This window comes from Mus caroli, chromosome 12, assembly GCF_900094665.2.
Source record: "Mus caroli chromosome 12, CAROLI_EIJ_v1.1, whole genome shotgun sequence".
NCBI lineage: Eukaryota > Metazoa > Chordata > Mammalia > Rodentia > Muridae > Mus > Mus caroli.
In genome coordinates this window covers 52,253,236-52,271,048 of record NC_034581.1, presented here as the reverse complement: position 1 = coordinate 52,271,048, position 17,813 = coordinate 52,253,236, and the positions used below count along the sequence as shown (strand labels likewise).

At 42.2% G+C, this 17,813-nt stretch overlaps 1 protein-coding gene across 2 annotated transcripts; it reads right to left on the bottom strand.

Moving 5' to 3' along the window:
• Positions 1–1,341: 1,341 nt before the first annotated feature.
• Pax9 (paired box 9) lies at positions 1,342–16,896 on the bottom strand. Of its 2 annotated transcripts, none has more exons than XM_021179350.1 (4): positions 16,676–16,896; positions 15,338–15,964; positions 12,353–12,495; positions 1,342–2,922 (listed from the first exon to the last, which is right to left on the bottom strand). In XM_021179350.1, exons 1-4 carry the CDS (start codon positions 16,677–16,679, stop codon positions 2,668–2,670), a joined length of 1,029 nt encoding a protein of 342 aa, XP_021035009.1. In that variant the 5' UTR covers positions 16,680–16,896; the 3' UTR covers positions 1,342–2,667. The 2 variants fall into 2 exon arrangements, with proteins under 2 accessions (XP_021035009.1, XP_021035010.1); XM_021179351.1 differs by having other exon boundaries at positions 2,232–2,922; positions 12,353–12,492; positions 16,676–16,865.
• Positions 16,897–17,813: the final 917 nt, after the last annotated feature.

Below are 17,813 nucleotides of genomic sequence, written 5' to 3'. Positions count from 1 at the left end.
CTAGAGTCCTCTGCAGGAGAGCTAAAGGCACACAACAGGGCAAAAAAGGAATTCTGAAGAGTGCATGTGCCAACTTAGAAAATGTTCCCCTCTGAGGAGGAGCTAATGTCAGGAGGAGGCTGGTGTTAACAGCAACAGGCTTGCAGATCTAGCAGGCCCTACCTCACTGTGTTCTTGTTCTTGGTTGTTAATGTGGCTTCAGTCAGAAGTGGCTATGAATTGCCAACACCGTTTTCCATTGTCTTTTAAAATTGTTCCCTGTGGATTTACCATTATCAATTAGAGACCTGGAGAGAGGAGCGAGAATGAAAAAGAAAACTCTGACACCGTTAATATTAATTTCTTAAAATACAAAAACCAGAAAAATATAAATAACAATAAGCCCTCTTAACTTAGATAAGGAAAATAACATTATCAGTTATGTTTCCATACAAGCAATTGCTATTTTGCAACATCCCAAATAGTCACCTAAAAACCAATTAGATATAGAATAATTCTGTGCCTTAAGTCAGATTTTCTGGGTAGCAGGCAAGTTTCTGTACTGCATGATTTGAAAGTCCCCACCAAAATATTGGATTGGATCTTAATGCTATTTGGTTACAGCCTGTCTTCTCACCACATGGGAATGCCAATTGTCAGTGGGGAGTTTTACAACATCAAAGGGCTTCTATGGCCCTGAGAGTTTATCAGTTCTGGCTCCTTCTGCTTACTCTTCTCCTAAAGTTATAATCCTCTTTGTAGCAACGAGTGTTGGTTGCTTTAAAAATAAATGCAGCATAAAGCCCTCTATAAGAAATCTCATAAGACAACTCTCTACGCTGTTTCCAGGGGGGTTGGGGGGGGGATGTGTGGGGGACCTAGTTCCTTGAACACAACTGCATATCACCTAGTTGGGCAGTGGTGGCGCACGCCTTTAATCCCAGCACTCGGGAGGCAGAGGCAGGCAGATTTCTGAGTTCGAGGCCAGCCTTGTCTACAGAGTGAGTTCCAGGACAGCCAGGGCTACACAGAGAAACCCTGTCTCAAAGGAAAAAAAAATCCATACCTGTTTAGTTATTGAATGGAATTAATACCGACAGTACATTAATATCTCAATAGATGAATGGTGCCAATATTATAAAAGTAAAATTTAACCCTATTTTGCCAAGCAGCAGAAGGAATGCAGATTGTAGAATCTTGCCCAAGAAAATGAACTATTATAAAATAAAACATATAATCACATGGTCACACACATTGCATGTCCTGTAGCTCTGTTCATAACATTAAAGTAAAAATCAAATTGGTATAGAAAGGTTTAGCAGCTAATCTCTGTTCTGTAATTCTATTTAAAAAAAAATTTGCTAAAAAATTAAATAGCATTTGTATTTCTGATGCCAACACCAATTGACCTACATGCGAAACATGCTTCAGTACGCACTGTAAACTTCACAGCAAGCCATTGTTACTACATTCATTAGAGAAGAGTTCTCCATCTCCTTTTAAGTTATCAGACAAATGTGGGGCTGAGATTGCTGATCACACAGGTAAGCCAACAACAACAGTACAATTTCATTTCACAGTGGTTTTCCATCACATAAAGTTCATTTTAAGTGTTGTTGCAAGAAAGAAAGAAAGAAAAAAAAAAGACAAAAACCCATTTCACATTAGATGTATTCCTAGTGACTTCTGTTAGAGGATTGTGGTACAGGTATGTTACAGCCTTTTGTTGTCCTGTGCTTGACATATGTGTTGTTTGACTGGGATACAAACTAAAGCCTGACTTGTTTTATCTATGTTTTGAGTCCTCTGCCATAGGAAAAAAAAAAAAAGTCTCCTTCATGAGATGCTGAAGCCTTTACTGAGTACACACAACCTGGGGCAAGTCCAGGCGCAGGAGCCCAAGTGGCCCACCACCAAACAGAGAAACACATCACCAGCAAGTCACCTTTGCAAAGGAAGAAAGATAAAAGAGAGGTGTTGGTGTTGGTGGAGGGGTACCCCATGGAATGAAGACATCCACATCCATATTTACAAGGTCATAGAAATACAAACATTACTGTATTGGGAACCAAGTCAAAACAACCAAAGGAGCAAAATTCCAATATTGCTTGAATTCTATACATATTTCTCAACAAAATACATCATCTCTTCAAAAGAAACGAAAGATCACACAAGTCAGTTATTGATTAGTTTCCTAATGGTGAATTAAAGCTTATTTGGTCACCTTATTTGATTAGAGCGTATCACATAACTTTTTTTTTCTACATCTGTTTTCCTTTATTGATTTTGCAAAATCTCAACAATTGCACGTTTCGAAAGTTCAGGTTGATTTAGAATAAATATACACGTGTGGTTTTACCAAAGACAGACCTACGAAGTTCCATAAGCCCTTTGAGGGGAATAGGTTTCTTCTCTGTGTTAAAACAGTGTGCGGGCAACACAAATGTCTCATTCCACCTTTAGAGTTGCTTTTATTTTTAAATCCTAAAGTTATGCCAGGTTTCCTGGAAAAAGGGAAGTTACAGCAAAAAAAAAAAATTTAAGTGTCATCAGCACAAAGATTATGAATCCATGAAGCCAGCTCTTGAGGCAGTAAAGCTGGACCACTGGAGGGGTGGGGTGTGACGAGAGGGAGGATGCGCTAGGAGGGGAGACCGGAAGTGGAGCTGCCAGGAGTGGACACTCCCATCAGAGTGCAGAAGCGGTCACAGAATGGCTGCCTTCCCTGGCTGCCTGCATTCCCTTGAAAGCCAGCGATGCGGGAATGTCACAGTTGTGGGGGGACAGTGGGGTGCTGCCTGCATGTTGCCACCCGTGTCCAGCAACATAACCAGAAGGAGCAGCACTGTAGGTCATGTAGGGTGACACTTGGGCTGGTGTAGGGTAAGGAGCCATGCTGGATGCTGAGACAAAACTGCTCACAGCTGGGAGACCATTCGGTGCCTGAGAGAAAGAGAGAAGAAACGAAAGACAATCACATTACAGTATTTAACATCTCTCCAGTCCTTAGACACAGAAAACAAATCCCGAGGGAGTTAACAACCCTCTGGTTCTACATTTGGGCTGTCTTTTTCCCCCTAGACTTCCTTTTAACCTTACTTTGACCTAAGGGTATCTATCCTGTCTTGCTCCTTAAACACAAGACGCTCTTCTTTCTACAGACGGGTTTTGGAAGCTACAACCAGCAAAAAAAGGGAAAAAAAAAGTTATTCTTACTTTTGTGACTTAAAAATACACGCAGGATGAGTAGGCTGAGAAAAAGTCAACTGAGATGAAGTTCTCTGGAAGTCTGCTCAGCACTCCTCTGCCTCTGTCAACCTTCCCGGCACTTGCTAACTTTTGGAGCTTTGTGACAGACCTGTCTCCTGTAGCTTTCATTTCCAGGAGAGAAGGGCAGAAAGTGTGGCCTGCTGTGTTAGAAACTCAAAACGGACAGATCTTCTGTTAAATGAACCATGGGCCATGTTTCAAGATATCGTGTTGAAAACGCCACTTGGACAAGGACATGTAAACTCGGGATTTTTCTAGTAGGGGTTTTTGCTATTGGTTTTCTTGTTGTTTTGGGTTGAAGTTTGGTTTTTGTTTTTGTTTTGTTTTTTAAGTTTGGAGATTTTTTTTTCACAATCAGAAAGGAAATTTTCTCCACAAATATGAATGAATATATGCAGTTTTAAATTGGAAATTTTACATTTGCAAAGTCCAGGGTTTTTTTTTTTAAGCCATATGTACAAATCTCTTTAAAGGAGTTTAATGTGAAATCTTTGTTTGCAAACAAAATGCAGCAGCTCTGGCAGGCAGGCTTGCTTGGAAACCAGTGCTTTCCTGGCGTCCAATAAATCATTGTTGGTATCGTTACTATTAACAACACCAAAAACACCCTGGTGTCTAATCCCTCTCTGGCATGGATGCTCCCCACCCTTTTTCAAGTGGTTCTTTTCTTTTCCTCCCAGTTTCTACTCTGTTTAAAGATAAAGAGTAAATCTTGTTTCCTGGTAATGACATGAACAGACTAACATGCCAACATATTTCCTAAAGAAAAAGTAACATAAATGCAGGAATTATATTAGAAAACGTGATTTAATCCACAGAGCTGAGTAAATCAAACACATTTTAGATGCTTTGTCCAATTAAGTTAGGACATAAATGATGCTTTTATTTTGTATACTCAGGACATTGTATACACCAACCATGCAGTCCCTCAATGGGCTGTATCCCTTAGCACTCCATCTCAGAAATTATTTTCGAATTAACTCATTTTTACCTTCACCTCTATAAGAGCATAATGGTGATGTCTAATAGCCTATTTTCTGAATGTAAAAGGAATGTCTATACACACTTATATACATGCACACATGTATATGGTACATTATATGTGGCTGTACTCATAGATGTGGCCTTACTCATAGATTCTAACAAAACCTCACCTTATATTTTTGGTCTAAAAGGACACTACCTTATATTCTTCTGTTTGTCATTGTATATTCTTTTAAAAATGGAAGATAAAAGAAAAGATCCTTGAGTACCTCCTATATCCAAGACACCTAGAAATATCCAACATATTTTATAAAATTATAAAGATTAATAAACAGTAGCTCATCCTGGCAGTAGTGGCCCACACTTTAATTCCAGCACTCAGGAAGCAGAGGCAGTTAGATTTCTGTGAGTTCAAGGCCAGCCTGGTCTACAGAATAAGTTCCAGAACAGCTAAGGCTAAACAGAGAGATTCTGTGTTCAAAAACAAAACAAACATACACACACACACACACACACACAGAGGGAGGGAGGGAGGGAGGGAGGGAGAGAGAGAAAGAGAGGGAGAGAGAGAGAAAACTAATAATAGCTCATTAATATATCAGAATATAATGTAATATTCAATTGGAATTTAAATGTTTTTGTTTGGATTTTTGTTAGCTAGAGCTGTTCTGGAATTCACTATGTAGACCAGGTTGGCCTCAAATCATAGAGATCCTGCCTCCTGCCTCCTGCCTCCTGCCTCCTGCCTCCTGCCTCCTGCCTCCTGCCTCCTGCCTCCTGCCTCCTGCCTCCTGCCTCCTGCCTCCNCCTGCCTCCTGCCTCCTGCCTCCTGCCTCCTGCCTCCTGCCTCCTGCCTCCTGCCTCCTGCCTCCTGCCTCCTGCCTCCTGCCTCTGCCTATCAAGTACTAGAGTTAAAAGCATATGCACTGTTATGCCCAGCTTTTGTTTTTGCTTTTAAACAGGGTCTCACTAAGTACCAAGGCTGGGCTCAAAATCATTCCCTGTAACCCTCAAACGAGAGATCACAGGTATATACGACTATACCAAGATGGCATTAAAATATATTTCCACTCCCCCCAAATGATGTCCTTTTAGGTAACATGCAAAACAATTAAAAAGAAATGACTTCATATCATTGTTCAATAAAACTGAAATTCTTTCTTCTTTACAAGGAGAGTTAGAAAGTTGATAGCCATATATGTAAAGTTCCTCACTCTTGTCTGATTCTATAGTGTCTTCTCTAGTCTGCCATGGTGCTTGCTTCTTCTAGACAGTCAGAAGGACATGAAACATACTCAAACAGCAGCACTATTAAAGCAATTCTTCCCTCTCCTGAAACTCAAATCTCTTTATTAGATTGTTTTATTTTTCAGGAGAAAAAAATCTTTGTGTCCCCTTTTTAAGATTAACTAATCGTGTCTCAAAGGAACTTACTTTAGAGTTCTTGGAGAATGAAAATCTCGGTGGCCATCAAATTACAGGGGCAAGTGGGGTGTAGTCTAGCATGACATGGAAATTTTTGCTCTAATTGCTTTTATTCACTATTTTATTATTTTATTTCCTCAAAAATTGTGTTAAAAATTAGTTTGGAATTAATCATCCGCATAGAATTATTATAGAAAGGTATCCACAGCTGTGTTTGAGCCCTGTCTAACACTAATTAATATTTAATACTACTAGTACCAATGTGCACCCAGATAAACAAAATAAGAATGCTAAGGCCTGGTAGTACACCTTAGTAGCTATAGCTTAGTGTGCATATAGCCCAGGTTCAATCTCCCACACAGGAGGAAAATTAGCTTTTATATAATAGAAAACTTTACATTTGGTGCCTAGTGCTAAAAGATTTAATATGTGTGGCATATTAATGATCTATCTAGCAGAAAATGTCTGTTGTTGAACTTTATTTTCTATCAATCCCCGCCTATTGGTGGGTGCAGGGGGCACAGTTTACTGCTATGGCCTCTTTTGTGGTGTGTCATAAGCTGTTCTGTTGTCCTGTCTATAGTCTGCTTACCTGGGCCCACATATGTGGGCCTACTTTCATATTTGCTCCATAAATTTGTTCATTTATCAAATATAATAATATCCTATGAATCTTTATATCTACCCAAGTTCTCATACCTAAAACACTAAAGTTAACTTCGTGTTATTATGTGTAGTAATAGTGAATGTTTCAAGGTTCTCAAAATACCACCATATTTACTGATTGTCAATTTAGTAGTTCAATTCCCTCTGTGTTCCAGAAAGACCCAAGAGAGAGCAACAAGTTCAGATAGACAGCTTCATCTCATTCATGAAGTGTGTGTATGTGGGGGAGGGGGAGTGGCACACAGTGGTCACATGAAGGAAGAGAAAGGATAAGAAACCCTCAACCTTAGAAGAGTAACTCATGTCTGACTTGGCTGGGACAATGGGGTGCGCGCGGTGGGGGGGGGGGTAATTCAGGTTTCAAAATCTGGGGAAATGGTTAGGGCAATAAACAAGAAAACACAAATGTGCTTCCAAATGCCCCCACCCTCCCGCCATCTTGACCATCCATTTATTCCAGTATCTCAATAAATACCAATTTTCTCTCTATTAATTTTGAAACATGATATTAGCAAAAGTAATAAGTCTCTACTGGGTAAAGTGATCGTTCTTTATAAAGAAATCCCTGAAAGGGTAACATTTTCCACAGCAAAGGAAAACAAGCACAGGTAGCATTGGTGTTTGTTTATGCTTTCCTGTGAAGGAGTAAACTTAACTGTGAACTCCCCAAATCTGCTCAATGTTTCCAGTGAAGGCATGTAATTAATCTAAAAAGCTAGTTAGGTTCCCAAATGTACACCATAAATATAGTAGGAGAAAACATGTTAAATTACACTGTTTAATTGGATTGTAAATATGATTTATAAATCAACCAACATACGGAATCCCAGGGGAAAAGTAAACAAATTTTCCACATGAAACCCTGCAATAGGAATGCGATAGAAATCTCATTTTTGAAAATGACTTTGCCTAAATATTTCATAAATAAGACTTCAACCCATCGACCTACTTTTCACATAGATCTTCCAAGAAAGCAGTAAGAATTCTTTCCACTGAAAGAAGTCTGTAATTCCCTCCCCACAGCCAGCTACCCTCCACTTAATTTTGGAAATGAGATTTATTAATACAAAGTGAAACAGATAAATTGCGTGTCCCAGAGGAAAATAAGTTTTCTATGTTGAGTTGTCTCAGGAAAGGAAAAGGTTTTATCTCATGAGCACTGGAAGAAATCAAGGAAATCAAGGAAAAGACTGAAGGTGTAATATATGTAATATAGCTTGTGTTACTGAAGGTGTAATATATGTAATATAGCTTGTGTTACTGAAGGTGTAATATATGTAATATAGCTTGTGTTAAATGATCACACGGCGGTACCAGCAGACGGTTGGAGGACAGAGACCTGCCTCAATCATCCTGTAGGCTCACACAAGGGGACACAGGAGAGACATTTTATAAATGACTTACCAAAGACTTGTGAATGGAAAAGATAAGGTTCTCTTGTTTTAAGAACAAAATAAGAGTTTATCACCCACCACCCTATCATAAGACAAGCATTTACTTCAAGCAAGCCAAATGAATAAAGCTGTTGGCAAAAGTAAATAACAGTTCCAACCAGCCCTTCGCTGTTTGATTTATACTTGTTCCATGTATTCCTTCAGCTCTAAGAAGATAGAAATGTATACATACCCAAACACTTGTGAGTATGAAGAGGAGGAGGAGAAAGAGGAAGAGGAGGAGGAAGAAGAAAAAGACAAAGAAGAAACTGATATGGCAACTGTCTGGAAATTAGAAGTTAAAGACTATTTTTCAAATTCTGGAAATTGTCCACTCAACATTTTCTCTCTTGAAGAAAATGCAAATAACAGCCCAGTGCCAGGTTCTCTGCTCACAGTCTGTCTGTCTGTCAGCCACTCATCAAACCCATGTGTTCTTGGCCATAAAAACAATTGTGCTTCACATATAGTTACAACATCAATTTCACAAACAAACAAACAAAAAAAACTGCATCTGAAAATGAGCAGGTATTTTTGAGGAATTATTTCTCCAAGATTGTCTTTCAAACTGCAATTCTTCCCTTCTTTATTTTGTAATGACCCTAATAAAACAAGCCTGGTAAAATCTAGTGACAGTGAGAACCAGGGATCAACATTCATCTAAGAGAATGACTTTTTACCTAGGCCCAAATGTCTCTAGGTTATAAGAAATGTGATAAATAAATGTGTAATACCTAATTTTTTCCCTAAATTTTATGTGTCTAAAATATTAAAATTGATATAGCCTTACATTGATTTGTTTAATTATACTTTGTATTCTCTTGACATACAGCAAAAATTATGTGCACCGGGTACAGTGCGATGCTTTTATCCAGGTATTCATTGTACAATGATCAAATCATTTAAAATGTCAGTCACCGCAGACATCGTAAGATAATAAAAAAAAAATTTACAATCCTTAAATCTAGTGACATTGAGCTTAAGGTCTTCTGAACTCTCAGGGTTTCTTTTTTTTTTTTTTTTTTGGCTATCTCACATGACACACTTTGTTGATATATAATTATTATCAAGTTTGTTAAAAAAATACTACTGGTTGAAAGTTAATTAAAAATCAGACCATCGTTTTCATAAGTATGACAAATTTCAAAGACTGCTAGCATTTGACTAAAGTCTCATTCTCTATAAAGTTATAAATTAATTTATCAAAAGGTAACTTTGCTTGGTGTGAAGGAAATTCCAAACAGCTTCATTTTTATCTTCATGAAATTAGCATGTCCTGAAAAAATGAGTTTTAAATTTTTTGGATTTATCTGTTTTTAATTATCAAACAATATTTTTCAATTCTCCACGAGGAAATTATGTTCAAGATGCTTCAAGTGTATCATCATCATGCACAAATGAACACTTTACGAGATTTTAGGTTAGACTCCATTTTTAAATTAAGCTCTTGTCACCAGTTGCTTAATTCAGAGCATTTTTAGTGCAAGTATTTATAGACTCTTCTCTATTCTAACATCTCAATTGCTAACTAATGTTATAATAACTTTGCTGTCTCTATTAACATATTCAACCCCAAAATGAAGAAGCTGGGGATTTGTAACTCTACCATTCATGTTTCCGTAGCCTACCTACCAGGTAAGCCATATGTGTTTGTTCTGAGGAAACAAGCCAGTGTAGACTAAACTTTTCATAAACTACGCATTTATTTATGAACTGGGTGAATAAAATCAATTATTAATTTTACCAAATTCCATGGAAAAGAACAGATATAGCCCAACACCTATGGCTGTCCATCTCACTTTTATCCACTTGATCGCTTTAAGTCAAATTTTTGTGCTTTCATTTGACTACATAGAAAGAACAAGTAGACAATGCTTCCTTTACAGACAGAGGAGGCTAAGGATTTCCTTTTCTCAATGTACTTCCTTACTTACAAATGTGGTTGAATAATCCAAGATAAAGAAATATTCTCTCCTAGTCAACAATGAGTTCTGAACCGGGAGTCCCATATGAGCTACAAGGCGTTAATGTGTAAGATAAACTCAGACATTCAAAACTAATTTTCAAACATGTTAAGTAGGTACATGTATGACTAAAATGTGCATGCAGTTCTGATTCCTGGCAATCAGGCATCTTTGCAGTTTATTGAGAATAGAAAGTCTAGATCATGGTGGGAATAGTATCAGTGTTCAGGTTCCAGCTTATTCTGTAGTCATTTTACAGGTGTCTTCCAAGAAAGCAAACTCTAAACTCTGAGTCTGAACTCTCAGTCTCCCCCCCCCACACACACGTGCACACCAGAAGGAAACCAGCATTAAAGGATATCACAGTAATTAGTTACAACTGCAAATGCCCAAAAAGCATTACAGGCAAATTTCTTCAGCTTTCCTTTCTCAAGGACATTCAAGTTTTGCTGGCCACAGGGGAAAATGGTACCTAAGTTAATTTTTTATCAGAATATATTGACAATACTTTGTGTGGTAGTGGGGAGGGGGGACGTGTAACATTAAAATTAGCTTTAGAATATTTTAAGAGAAATACACACATATGCAAATCCTATGTGTTCTTAGTTCCTATGAGTTTTTAATGTAATTTTACACCAAATTAATGTCTAACATGAAGAGTTTGTCTCCTTAACATATCTTTAGTCTTCATCCTAAGAGTAGCCACTGATTCATGTTGTGCTTAGAAACTCTGAAGGTTTTATGATTGTGTGTCATTTGAAGCATCAACCTAAATGGCAGAATGGGATAACATTTCAGTAAGGGCTTTTTAAATATTAACGTGATATAAATATCCTTTTATCTGGGGCCCTGTTCTCTTAAGTATTATAATATTTAGAACAACATTTATTTGTCTGCCCCCTTTCCTTGAATTATTTGCTTGTATAAAACCTCATTTACTACTTTAAAATTCTTTGTGAATGATTTTTAATGAAACAGCATTTACTTGAAATGGTATTTATTTTAAATAAGTTGTAAGTTTAATTTTGAAGCATATTATAAATTAGCCCTTTATAAACAAGCCTCACTGACAGGTACATCATTCAGAGAGGGAAATGAAAGTAGCTATGAAGGTTTTAGATGAGGAAGCTGCTGTTTATGTAAAAAAAAAAAACGGAATGTACTGACTGCTTGTGGGAACTGAAGCTAATTTTGAACTCTGAACTTCATGGTGTGACTCCAGACAGCACTGAGCCCCTGTTTAAAATGCCTGCTACTGTTCTCCAGTATAAAACCTCATTTTACACTTTGTGTACACTTTCTATTGTCTGTCACAAATGTTTCTTACTACGAATTTTCTAAACAATGTATATTATGAATATCACTTGTTTTTTAAAAGCCCATCTCTTGCTGCCATTTTTAACCAGGGAGGTTACTTAATGAATGTTTCTTACCAGCCATATAGTTGCACTGACTCTTGACTTTGGGACTATTAGTTCCTTATTTTGAAAATGAAGAAAGTCTAAGAAAATGAAGAGTCTCTAACTGGGTAAACAACTTGCATAAGAAGCTGTGGTGCTTAAGGAGCTTTCTAATCGTGGTGCTGAGAGTTACAGGCAGGTCTTTGCGAAAGGAAATGGTGAGTTTGCTTATAGAGACCTCGTGAGTATTCTTTACAGTGGAACCAGACTTAGAAAAGCGGCTCGCTCTCTCCTTGCTGTTTTTTGGTGACATTTGCAAGGAAATTAGCGACTAATGAATTCTGACAAACCTTGAGAGAGACGAGGAAATCAAAATGTAATTTGTTAACGACAGTGATGATTAGGATAACCCCTCAATAGATAAGAATAATAAATTCCAATAAATAAAACTGATTTTTGAGAAGACATAAAAAAAAGTTTTAAGGCTTTAAAATAAGACTAAGTACTATAAAGCTTTGGAGGTGGCGTCTACTTCGGGAATACCGTACAGTGCCTTGAAGTTTTGCCATTTGGGTTTTGAACTCTTCATTCTAACATACTGACGAATTTGGACTCACACTTTCGTGTGGCGGTTGCTTAATTCTTCTCAAGGAGGGGGGAAAAAAGGAAAAACCAGTGTTTTAAATTTTCTTTCAGAGAGTAGAAGGAGGGGGGCAGGAGGGGGGAATTAAACGGTCCACAGCCAGTCCGTATAATTTGAGGTTTTCTCACTAACCTCCCCTGGGAAATTACGATGTGACCTTTAATCGGGAAATGGTAACTTTATTACATTTATCTGGTTGCCCCTCTTCCATTCTTGCTGGACGGACAAGCTGGTGTCAGCCAGGACAGGGAGCTGTCTGTGCACAGGAGCCCGCAGCCTCCCACAACTCTTGCTTGAGACCTCCAGGCGCAGCCCGCTAGCGGGGCGCCGCTCTGAACCCCAAAGCCTGGCCGTGCCAAAGCTCGGCCTTGGCTTGACTAAACCTAGCTGGCCTGGAAGGGCTGGGGGCCACAGGAGCGGCTGGATGCCAGGCTTTTGCCCAGCCCTAGGCCCAGACTCAGCCAAGCCGGGTTCCGCCTCCGGGCCCCAGAGGGTCGCCAGCCGGGGCTTCTCCCCTTCGAGGCATCCTTCACCCCCCCCCAACCCCCCACACCAGGCAGCCGCCTGGCCAAGCCCTCTCCTCCTCACCTGGCCGTACTTGGCTTCCTGCTCCAAGGCTCCCTTCTCCAATCCATTCACTGCGTGCGGGGCGGCGGCAGGGAAGTTGTTGCGGCCCAGGCTGCTCCACTCCTCCACCTTGGGGCTGTGGTAGGGGGAACTGTCGCTCACTCCTGAGAAGGTAGAAGAGAGATTTCAGGCGGGGACTCAACCCGCGCCCCCCTCCTGAGACAAGACCACAAAGGTCCTAGGCTAAGACCTTTGGTCAACTCCCCTGAACTAGGCCTCCTAGGGACGCTGGGCCTAAGCACAGACTCCTCGGTTTTCAGTCTAGGGCCTGGAGACATTTTAATGGCCTAAAAGTAGGCCTGAGTTAAGTTTCACCCACGCCTGACGGAAGTGTTTTTGTTTTTTAATTTTTTTCCCCTTTCTTTTTTTTCCTAAGTCAGCATTAGATTTCCTTTCTCCCTTCTTGATCTCCCAGGGAATGGATTGAAAGAGATTGTTTTTTTTCCCCCAAACAGAAGAAAAACCCAAAGTTGTGAAGTGGGAAATCTGTTCCTCATCTCTGTCCCTACTGAAGGAGAGAGGCAAAGAGCTGACGTTGAGGAGGCCTGGCCCAAGTGTGACCTGGTTGATGCTCAGGGACAGGCTGAAAAGTGCTCACTACACTGTGGGGATCTGATAGCTATGTCAATAAGACAGAACAAAAGACCCGCAAAGTCCTTTGCAAACAAATAACTAAGTGATGCCCACAATACATATGCAAAATCTAAGTACATAGATTCCCACATTGTGTGCCTATAGGACTTCCTTACTTTCTCTGCTTCTGCCTCTGCTTGCTAAATGATATGCATGTTTATATATGCATATAATTTAGAGTTATATGCATATTATTTTTAAATAGCTAATTCTAGAAATACTGTAATTGTTAATGGTAGAATTATAAAGAATGGGTTTTTTTTTTACACGTCAGAAAGAGAAAATGAAATAAAATGTTAAGAAAATGAAAGTAGAATTTAACATTAAAAAAATGACCAAAGCCAAGCCATCTGCCAAACTTTCTGTTCTTAAAGGAGATACAGACAAAATAATAATAATAATAATAATAATAATAATAATAATGATGATGATGATAATAATAATAATAAGTACAGTTATGCATATTGGAAAAAAGATATTTGAAGACTACATTCATCTAGTTCTGCTTCTTGACTCTGCATAGAAGTGTGACAGTGCCATTTATACTTGATTTTATACACTTCCCTCTGATACAGGTGCTTCAAAGAGTGGTCACTTGGAGAAATTACCTTTTTATATGCACAGATTTGTCAGAAACCTGTTTGTTTAAAGGTGACATCACAAATAGACAACAGTATCTACGTGGCGGCATCACTGCCTTCTATATCTACCTGACATTTGGTCTGGTTGCAGGATTCCCCAGAGGTGGGAAGTTTTCTTTTCAACTGTCAGCTTATTTTCACTCTGTCTCCCCCTCCAAAGAAGTAGATTGTGCTCTTATTTTTGCACCAGAAAGCCATCACTGATTCCTAACTGCCTGCTGGTCTTTGCCGTCCCAGACAAAAGGCAGTCGGTGGGCATAAGCCTGAAGTTATCTTAAGAAATTGAGATCCCCCTGTGAGCCCCCATTTCTGCTGATCTCACACTTTCCCATGAACAGGGGCTTCCTTTAAATGTCAGTGAGGTCAGCTTATCCTATAAATCAAGGGCAACGTCTCCAACTAAGGTTCCAACCAGTTCCAAATAACCCAGAACGTTGCTCTTGTCAATTTGCAGTCAGAAGACAAGAAGATGGGAAATCGTGCACTGTTTAATTACTTTAAAAGGTAATTGTGCCAGTGTGGTGGGAACCTCAAAAAGCAAGAAATTAGCACAGGAAATATCTTTCTTTTTCCTATTTAATTTTTCCTCCTCCTGTCTTAAACTTTCCACTGAGCAGTTAGGCAATAAGGCGAATAAAACGATTTAACTTTCTTTTTCTCCCTATACCAAGAAAGAACCTAATGTCTTTTAAATGTTATCTTTAACAGTACAATAAAAAAGAAAACAAACTCAAGTCTCCCGGGAAAGCCGGACTGTATGGTACAGAACACTCCAAGATCTTTCTGAACAATCACAACAGACGTCCAGGACAGAGCAAGGTTCCGGCACAGAAAAGGAAAAAACACTGCTGGAAACTTTGCAGGAAAGGGGCGCGCAACCACTAGCGTTTCCTAGTTCCGGAGGACCCTAAGGAAAGCAGGAGGCTTGGGGGAGCCAGAGACAGCAGCCGAATGGACAACAGCGAATCACCTAGCAATTGTCACCTTAACTACTGGGTTGATAATTAACGTCTGTTAAGGGAGGTGGGTGGGAGGTAAGGAGAGAGAGAGAGAGAGAGAGAGAGAGAGAGAGAGAGAGAGAGAGAGATCCTGGACCTCCATTTCCAAGGAAAATGAAGTGAAGCATAAGAATGAAACCAATTAGGTGACATTTGAACTTCCTGCCTGAGCAAATTTGCCCTGATTGCCAGAATCCGAGAATAATAATACAATTTCCAGAGTGTGCGGGACTCGTAGCTGCGGCATCTGATTCGTAAGCAAGCTGCCGACAGTGGCTACCTACAACCCGCAGCCCCAAGCCTGCTAGGGCCTCCTCTTGTGCTCCCCAAATCGCCAGGCTGCGCTCTCCAAACAGTCTAGCCCGGCTGAGGCTGAGTGCGCGAGAGGCGGGGGAGGGTGGAAAATGCGAACCATGTGTTGGGGATGGGGGGGGGGTGTTATGGGTCTGGTAGTTTGAGATGAGGCTGGAGACTGTGTGTGTGGCAAGGAAACAGAGGGGCAAGAGTTTCAAGTTAATGAGATCAGGACACCCCCCTGGGAAGACTCCTTAGGTTTCCAAAAGAAAAGAGCCACAGGTGGTGGGATAGACAGTCGCTAGAGGCCGAAGGTACTGGGGTTCCCGAACGCGTGCAGGAACCCACTTCGCTTTGCACACTGCCTCTGAGCTCCTTACCTTGGTCGGTGATGGAGCGGATGCCCAGGATGTCCGTGACCGAGTGAGAGGAGGGCCAGGTGCGCGGCAAGGCCACCGATCCGGGGATGGCCGGCACCCCAGGTGGTGTAGGCACCTTAGCAGCTGCCGCCGTGATGGGACTGGGATACGAGTAAATGTGGTTGTAGGGCAGCGCGGGCTGCGGCGCGGGCTGGTGCTGCTTGTATGAGTCGTAATGACCCTGCTGGGCCAAGTTGCCGATCTTGTTGCGCAGAATCCGGCTGATGGAACTCACCGAGGGCACGTTGTACTTGTCGCACACGCCATCCGCCAGCAGGCGGTCCCGGATCTCCCAAGCGAAGATGCCTGGGTCCCTCTGCTTGTAAGTCCGGATGTGTTTCACCACAGTAGGGGTGGTGACCCGGGGCTTGCTCCCCCCAATAGCTCCCGGCAAAATCGAACCGGTCTCGTTGTAGCGCGCCAGGATCTTGCTGACGCAGCCGTGCGAGACCCGTAGCTGGCGGCTGATGTCACAAGGTCGGATGCCCAGTTGGGCTAATTCCACGATGCGAAGCCGAATGGCGTTGGGCAGCGGCCTTCCGTTCACGAACACTCCTCCCAGCTGGTTCACCTCCCCGAAGGCTGGCTCTGCAAAAGGAGCACAGAGCGCGCCACAACGCGCACCAACGGCTTGGGACAGCCGCCTGCCACCCGGCCTCCAAGAGCGTCCAGGGGCAGGGTTATGACACCCTCCTATAAGGACTGGGGTTGCCCCGAAACAAGACTGTTCCGGCCTGAGCCAAACGTCTCAAAACAAGCTGGGGCCAGACCTTGCTCCTACTTTGCGATTCCCAACAACAAACAAGAAGAGAGACCCAGGGCAACTCCGGACACTTAAAACTCTCCGAAGCAGGCGGGGGAATCGGTTCTGAGGCTCCAACGCGCCCCTCTTTGCCTGCCTGGTACCAAAACGCTCGCCCCCTGCTCCCCTCCACCTCCTTACCCCTCCCTTCTGCGGGGTTAGACGCAGTCCAGGGAAAGCTGGGGGGGGGGATGTTTTTTGTTCTGTTTTGCTTGCACGTGTAAACACGTGTGCAACAAAACTTGGATTGACACTGGAGCTGCGAGATTCGCCAATGCCACGGCCCTCTTCCCTTAAATCGCAAAATGGCATCAATTGTCACTCAGTGGCTCTCGCAGAACCCTTTTTGCCGCTGACCCTTGGAGTGTGCTTACAGCTCGTCGGACGCGGTCTGAGTCAATACAGCGGGGTGGTGCGCCTCAGCTCCCTCCCTCTAGCCCTCGCCTGCTCGCTCCCTCCCTCCTCGGATCTGACAACGTCCCCCATCAGCCACTCACCCATTGCTCCGAGCAGTACACCAACCCGGCCCCAGTTCCGCACTCCCAGAAAGAAACTTTTTCCTTGTTCTCACTGAGCCGGCCTGTCGCTGCTCCAAGCCGAGGGTGCCTTGGCTTCTCCCCGGGAGGAGGCGACAAGAGTGCCAAAGGAAAGAGTAAAAGGAAGTCTGTGCCCGGCTGAAAGAGGCTTGAGTTCTGCATTTCAATCTAAGCAGCAACGTGGGCTGGGCTGAGCAGGGCCGGGCAGCTCAGTCTATCACTCACTTGTGACACACCCCAAAAGAGGTGGGCCCGCGGGCAATCTGCGTTGTAATTGGTGCAGGCCGGTGAATGACAGCTCAGTCCGGGAAACTCCTTCCGCCGTCTGTTTCTGGCTGGCTCCGCACCTGGGTGACTAAATACAATGAATAAGAGTATTTGACGTCTTCCCAGGGGCGCCCGCAACAGAGTGCAAAATCAAGCTGATAAAAATGCTGAATAAGCGAACAGAAGCTTTGGTCTCAGTTTGAATAACTTTAAGTGGGTAGAGACCGAGGACACCTCTTGGGGAAAAGATGAACTTGTCAAATTGAAATTGGAGGTTAGAGCTCTCAGAGAACAAGCGGGCACAACCGTTAAGGGATGACTGAGAACTACCTGTCATGCTGACCTTTGAGGGCTGTCAGAATCTTGTCCACAAATTCTATCTCCTTCCAGTTCACTCAGGATGGGGAGAAGTCGAGTGGAGGAGACGCTTGAGGTGTAAGGACAAGAGACTCCTTTCCCGTACCACGCCCGAAGTGATTAGTCCAGCAGTGAGGGGCTAAACCTCAGTCAAGCAGGATCCTAGCAGAGGCCAGGTGCTGTGAGGAAACAATTTAAAAACCAGACTAAAGAGGAGCACAGGATGTCCACGGGAAGGAGGGTTGATTCCCGGAGCGCCGGTGGCAGAGGCCACGTCCATCCCATCCCACCCCCTTGCATCACTCACCCAGGACGCAGGATCCTGGTTTCCGCGTGTAAGAATTTGCCAGGCAGGGTTCTCAACACCAGTGAGCCACCTTGAAAGGTTTGATTTTAAATATGAAAGTCAGCCCCAAGGAGGTACCCGCTGAGACTGCCTCTGAGCATCTGTGTGTAATTCCCCGCGGCTTCAGTT